We start from the raw sequence: 7,082 nt of genomic DNA, 5'->3' as shown, positions 1-7,082 counted from the left end.
TGAGTTTCAGGCGGAAGGACCAGCAATACTCTCTTTGCTGTCTGGCACATCCCCATGATTATGCATCCCTATTTATGCATCGTCTCTGAATTTCCTCAAGTTTGGCTTTCCTGTCATGTCCAGCATGTTTGAAGATTAAAAATGGAATGCTCTGCACATTTTGACGGTGAGTGTTCTATGGAAGTTTGCATTCTCTCTGAACAAGCAGTGAAAACTTGCTCAAGAAAGAGGTGAGACCCAGTTTTGCCTTTCCCGAATGGTTCATATAAGCCTAATATTTAAAAAAAAATGGAGCTAGGCAAAATAATACAAAAGAGAGAAAAAAAAGAACATAGACAGTATTAAGGCACTGTTTACTTACCCCTAAAAAGATCAAACTTTTTTGTACTTAATGTGTCCCAGAAAAAGGGTCCAGTGACTCATTATTGTGAGTCCAGCAATTGTGGAAGAGGGAGGAAGAAGGTACTGCTTGCCTAGAACTGCAGAATCCAACTAGCATCCACTTAGCTGTAACTTTCATGGCCAGGAAAGCACAAAGGTGGCCAAGGCTGTGAACAAGCACTGCTGCCTATAGTGGCAACAAGCTTTTAACCAATTCACATCCCTTAGCAATCCGGGACCAGCCCAGTCTCAGGGTCTCCGGAACATGTGTAGGCTGAGGAGTGATTCAACCTTCTGCAGAGACAGCCTTTTTGACAGAGACAGGGCCACAGCAGGAATGTGGCCAGCTCTCACAGCACAGATGCCCAGGTCAGTGACTGATCAATTCGAGCATCTCCTGTGGATCCACTATCTTCTCTCGAGGCTTCCCAGCCAGCTTGCCTCTTGCTACTTCAGCAGCATCAATCTTCTCCCAATCCGAAAAGGAAACTGGATGAATCCCTGTCAGAGCATAACAAATGAGAACGCACAGATTGAATCAACTGGTTCCCCAAAGGCAGAGAAATTGTGTCCCTGTGGAAACCACTAAAGCCGACATGCCTTCTATGCAAAAGCCTCTGCAGAATCAGATGGTCAGTTAAAGGCATGCTTTGCATGTCAGTTACTAGGCTGACTTAAGAGTGTGGCTAAAATGGATTTAGTTGTATCTTGGAAGACAGTTATGACATTATTCTACCTTAGGCAGTGAAGCATCATTGGTTCACTTAAAAATTAAGAACTGGTCTAGAGAGAACACATATGCATGCCCCAAATAAAAGCATTTAATGACGGTAAATGACCCAACTGGGCTTTCTCATGCATTCCCAGGTAGACAGAGAAGGATCACTATAAGAATTATCCAAACCCAGTAGTCTTTCACATTCTGACTGTGATGTTTCACATACAAATGAGTACATATTCATACTGGCCTTTTCTAGGTTCCATACACTGGGACAATATCAAAACTCTGGATTCCTCTTAGGATCACCCTTTTTTTAAAAGCTTCAAGTCTCTGGAAGGTGATAATTATAACATCACCCCTCTAATAGCTTTACCAACTTGGACCTCTTCTTTACCAACTTGGAACTTCATCTATGATTAATTTTCTACACAAACATCTCTGCCATTTAGCAAACCATCACATGTAGAAAGTACATGAGGTGAGTTCTGTAGCAAAAATTGGGGGAAGGACCAGGGCTCAGTGGTAGAGCATCTGCTCTGCATGCAGAAGGTCCCTGGTTCAGTCTCTGGCACCTGAAATTAAAAGCATCAGGCAGAAGGTGACATGAAAGACCTCTGCCTGAGCCTTTGAAGAGCCTCTGCCAACCAGAGTAAACAATAATAAGCTAGTTGGACCAACAGTTTGACTCAGTATAAACACATTCAACTGATTCTCCACCAATAGAAACAGAACAAAGCCCATCTCAAAGCATGTTGATGGTGATGTTGCAAAGCAAATCGCACACTTAAGTAACTGAACAGGGACACTAGATTCTATCCGTTCCAGCAGACTGTGGTTCCTGGGAGAAGTTAGTAGAACTGAGTGCTCATGATGTTTAAGACAAGGAATGCTCATTACAAGTCAGAACAAAAAACCAAAAGAAAGTAGATTGTCTGTATTCTGAGGGATGTAGAGAGAGATCTGGAGAACACGACGTTAATTACTTTCATTTATGAGCCGCTTCAGTAACACAACATGTAAACTGATTAAATTAATTAAAAACCACAATCAAGCATGAGGAACAAAGTGACTCACAATCTAATAACATGTATTTTAGAAGAGCGGTGTGAAGACAAACCCAATCCCCGGGCACATATAACTTTTTAAAATCTGAAATTCCAAACCCATGGTGTTATTCTGGGAGCTTGAATCATGAGGTTGTTTGTTTCTTTTATCACCTCTGGTTGGCAGTACCATTATCCCCTTTAGGTAGGCACGGTGAATGACAGGACACTTGCCACAGTTGCCAACATGGCACCAATTAAAACACAATAGCCAATCAAGTCAGCTGGCTTATTAAATAGTTGAGACGTCTTTCCCACACATACTCACCTCGAGACTGAAGTATGCTTCTCACCAACTCAGAGCCTTCCTTAGCCTTTGAAACATCCAGAGCTCCAGACTGCAGGTCCTCCAGCACAAACTGAGCAGTGTCAAAGCTGTCATTCATAGTAGTGAGGATGACACCTACGGCCCCCCGCTTGACCCAGCCGCTGCAGTAGAGACCTGCAAAGAGTTTACAGACCATCAGGTGGTTTAGTCACGAAAACACCAAGGATGAATTCCACTAACCTGTCTTAACACAATTCTTTAGCTGGAACACACCCAAGCAAAAACTAGGACCCTATAGTGCTTTTTATAAGACCGTGATAACCATAGTATGGCTGTTGCTGACCTGAGTAAAAGCTTTGGTCAGGGACAAATAGCACAGCCAAACCAGTAGCTGGCCCAAAACAGCTTTAAGTTTTGGCAAAACAGTAATTAATTTGTGCACCTATCATCAGTTATCAGTTGCAGTCCAAATCATCCTAGACCGTTCACTCTTATTTATCCAGTACTTTTTAAATCCAGCCCTCCCTACTTTATCCTCAGAACAGCCCTATAAGGTAGCTTAGACTGAGCACACAAGGCTAGCCGAAGATCACCCTGCTATATAAATGGCAGAAGGGGATTTGAACTCAGGTCTTCTCAGCCAAAGTCCAGCACTCTACATCACACTGGCTCTTCCAAGCAGTCTGCCAAAGCACACCCTCCTCCACCACACAGCCCTTTCTGTTACACATGTGGCCCTAGCCATACTGACCTGGGGCACCAAGGACTCTTCCCAAATTGTTTGGAATAATCCCTTGCTTGGAATCAAAGGGTAGAGCTGGGTCAATTGGGAGGCTTCTGTAACCAATGCTGCTGAGGATCAGCCCACACAGCAGGTCCTCAACTTCTCCAGTGGGAACTGCCTTGGCCATTTCTCCTGAACCCTGCACAGCCCAGGAGCAGAAACAAAAAAGAGAGGAGGGCAAGGTTAGGCAGGGCATCTGGTGATGCCAACCCAACTGACACCTTGGCCAGAGAATGGCAGCACTGTGGACTCTGAACACATACAGACCTTTCATCAGAGTCTGGACCACACACCCCTACAGCCCCATGCGAGCTGCTCCGAGCACTCTCAAGGAAGAGCAGCCAGAAGTATAATAAAGAAATAGCAAAATAACCCAACAGCAGAAGCCACGCTGCCTTCATTTTAGCTCCTTCGTTTTCATGGCAGCCCCATCACCAGTACATGCTGGTGTCCTCTTATCACAGCAATCAAGACCAATAAGGAGAAAGGGGGGGGGGGTTCATATCCTTATGCAGAGAGTGGCTCCTTGGGGAGACATAGTGCTGGCTTGCTGAGAAGCTACCATTTTGGCTTACAGACCGCAGGTAGTTACACTGATGGTTCTAATTAGACTGGGGAAATAAAGCTGTCTTTAGCTTAATGCCAAAGAGCTCCTGGGGGGGATCTCCAAACCTAAAAGGCTGCATCAAGCTTCAGAGAGTGAGACAGCAGAGGAAAGGAGAAAGGGGGGGAAGCTTTTTGGCATGGAGGCAACTGAGGAGCTCCTACTTGCAACCTGGTGACAGCCATTCGGATCCCTCTTGCACGCTTTCCATCCGTGGCAGGCAACACTTCTAGTGGGCTGCGCAAGAACTTCAGGCTCCACTCTCTAGATGCTGATGCCCAACGGCCAGCCACTTCCTCTCCAGGCTCACCTAAGGCCGTTTTGGCCATCAGCTCAGTCAGCCGTCTCCTGGGCCTGGGAGCATCTGAAAATTAAAAGAGCACTGCAGAAGAACACAATGGGCCCACCAGATCAGAGTTTAACAGCCTTATTTGGGACAGAAGGTTACGGGGGGGGGGGAGAGACAAATCTCAGCTCACACATACCAATAACGCTGAACAGTTTTGTTGGGATTCTGAAAACCATCAGGATTTGAAAAAACACAATCAAGTCAATGGTTCTGAAAGCCACTGAGAGGTCCTGGAAAGATCACAAGTCAGGGCAACCAAGATGGCTTCAGGACCTGCTGCACTGGCTGATCCTCAGCAGCACTGGTTACAGGAGCCTCCCAAAATGGTTTCAAGATGGGAAGAAATGTGACTGAAGTGGGTCTAAATGTAAGAGGAGAGAACCAAATATGCCATCCTGAGCTCCTTGGAGAAAGGATGAGTAAAAATGTAAGACTGACATAATCTCCTTGAGCTTCTTCATGACAGATCTCATGACTGTGTCATTCAAAAGGTCAGAATAACTCTTTTCAGCAAAGAAGCATTGACTGATTCCCTGATCCAACCACTCACTCCCCTTTCACACACACACACACACACAAGCTGCAATAAGTCAAAGATGGGCAAGGGCTAAGCTGAGATGGCAGGTCAAACTAACAAATTATGTGCATCCTTGCATTCTAACACACACTGATGGTGGAGTGGTATCTCTTTCATTAGGTACTTGCTCCCCTCCCCCAATCCTACACACTTACAACTGCGCAGCGAGGAGCACCCCCCCACCGCTCAGCTGTTTTTGCAGGGAACAGAAAGCAGGGGTTTAAAGGGACTCGGAGTCCCTTTAACCCCCTGCCTTCTGCTCCATCCATGAACCACTAGAAACCACTCTAAAAGTTTGTGACAATAGACTCGTCACAAGCTTCTGTTCACAAACCATGAACAGGGCAAAATTTGTGATGAATTTTGCTTTGTGGTTCAATTTGTGCCCATCCCTAGTCTCTGGTTCAATCCCCAGCTTCTCCAGTAGATCAGACAGTACATCATGTGAAATATCTCTACCTGAGACTCTGAGAGCCGCTGCCAGTCAGAGCCGATGATACCTACCTTGATAGACCTATGATCTGACGCAGTATAATGCATCTTCGTGTGTTTGCTAAAACTATCAGTCATTTTATGAAGAGAAATCCTGTATTTTTGAACTTTTAAGCTGGCCAAACTAACCCTACTCTGTTGTCAGCTCAGGTCTCGCACAGTACTTTTTTTTTTTTAGTTTGAAATTATCCCAAATCCCGTCAGAGTTGCTGCATTTATGTTTTTAAAACCAGCTGAGATGAAGCAGCAGTCTATACCTAGTATTTATTTATTTCCCCCCTGGAATAGTTAACTTTGCACTTAGCATCATAAAAACTCGCCTCTGAGCACACTGCAACTCTATTGCCACAAATCCCTCTGCACTCTCTCTCTCTCTCTCTCTCTCTCTTTTTTTTGGGGGGGGGGAATTTCAGCACTCTGCAGTCAGGATATGCAGGGAGCAGCCCCCTAGGAAAGGGCAGCCACACTCCTGCTGTCTGCAGCCGCCTCTGCCAGTCTCTGGCCCTCGGCCATCTCAAGGTTAGACAGCTGCTGCTGCGACTCATTGCCCTGTAGAGCACTACAGTTCATCCTAACAGCATGCAGCAAGGCAGTCAGTTTATTAGCAGAGATTGTCCATCAGAAACAAAGGCAAAGTACAGAGGGATGTTTAGCTTGTTAATAGCGCTGCGAACTAAACCTCTTCCCATTCTAGGTATAGCTGTATCATGGCCTAGTCCTGTATCATTTGGTGACTGGGGTGGGGGAGAATTAGTGCAAGCCCTCCCGGGATTCTCGCGATGCTTTCCATCCTCAATCATAATCTGTTAAAAAAGCAACAACACTTGAACTATAAGGTAGTAAGTGTCAAACAGCTAAGTATCAACAAGCTTCAGCCATCTAAACCAGTGAGGTATCAAGGACAGGGGTAAGAATCAGAAAAGAGACAGCTGGAGCAAATGGGTGCTCCCCTCGTCCCTTGCTGCCTGCTCATGGCATCACCTCATGCCCTATACCTTCACTGGAACCACATTTCTCCCCATTCCTTCACCCCCTTCCCTGAAATCCAGCCACAAGTCCCTCTCTTGAGGGAGCACCTCTATCAGTCTGATGCAAGGAAGCAGCACAAGCCAAGGGCGCGTGTGTCACCCCCTCTCCACCACGGGCCTAAGAAAATGCTGCTTGTCTCTGTTGTTTAGCCTCCTGTATCTTTTTGGTTTAGTATTTTAAATTGTGCACCAGACTTGAGCGCAGTAAAGCGGTACAAATGAAACAGTTAATCAGTCTGATCCTTTGGCTACCGATCACACATTTACGTCCTCTTGTGGCCTACTTGATAAAGCCATCAGTTGCCTGACCAGGCGACACAGTGACAACAGCAATTTCTCATACTGGCCTCTAATGCAAACTGCTCCTGGTTTCATGAACATAATGGAGGGAAATGTTTTATTCAGTACAAGTTATACCAAACCAAAGACTTAAGTTTATTGCAAGCCACACACACCCCGTCCCTGGAACATGCCTCTGAATGTGTGCAGTTTTCCAGAGTGCATTCCCCTTCTTAGGAAACGCAGGCGGCTCTCGCATTCCTAGGATTAGGGAAAGGGCTTTGGGGTCAGGGAACAGCTTTGCAAAGGGCTGAAAACCCAGGACACCCCCCCCCCCCGGCAACAGAAATGAGTCACTGGTTAATCCTCACCTTTGACAACATCTCCAAGGCCTTTGAAGTCTGTAGGATCGAGAAAAGGTCTGGCATTAGGAAGGTTGATCATCTCCCGCAGCTCCTGAGGTTTTCAGAAAGAGACACTTTACACTTCCATACAC

At 45.8% G+C, this 7,082-nt stretch overlaps 1 protein-coding gene across 1 annotated transcript in view; it reads right to left on the bottom strand.

Annotated features, from left to right (window-relative positions):
* Window positions 1-306: 306 nt before the first annotated feature.
* FDXR (ferredoxin reductase) overlaps window positions 307-7,082 on the bottom strand; it is a 40,269-nt gene continuing 33,493 nt past the window's right edge. The window contains exons 8-12 of the mRNA XM_015410755.1: window positions 6,958-7,042; window positions 4,026-4,225; window positions 3,225-3,396; window positions 2,474-2,647; window positions 307-882 (exon numbers count right to left, since the gene is read on the bottom strand). Of these exons, the coding sequence (XP_015266241.1) occupies window positions 752-882; window positions 2,474-2,647; window positions 3,225-3,396; window positions 4,026-4,225; window positions 6,958-7,042 (762 nt within the window). The 3' untranslated portion in view covers window positions 307-751. The remainder of the gene's footprint in view (window positions 883-2,473; window positions 2,648-3,224; window positions 3,397-4,025; window positions 4,226-6,957; window positions 7,043-7,082) is intronic.

Source organism: Gekko japonicus, unplaced genomic scaffold (assembly GCF_001447785.1).
Source record: "Gekko japonicus isolate JY-2015 unplaced genomic scaffold, Gekko_japonicus_V1.1 scaffold15, whole genome shotgun sequence".
Lineage (NCBI taxonomy): Eukaryota > Metazoa > Chordata > Lepidosauria > Squamata > Gekkonidae > Gekko > Gekko japonicus.
This window is presented reverse-complemented; position numbering and strand designations above follow the sequence as displayed.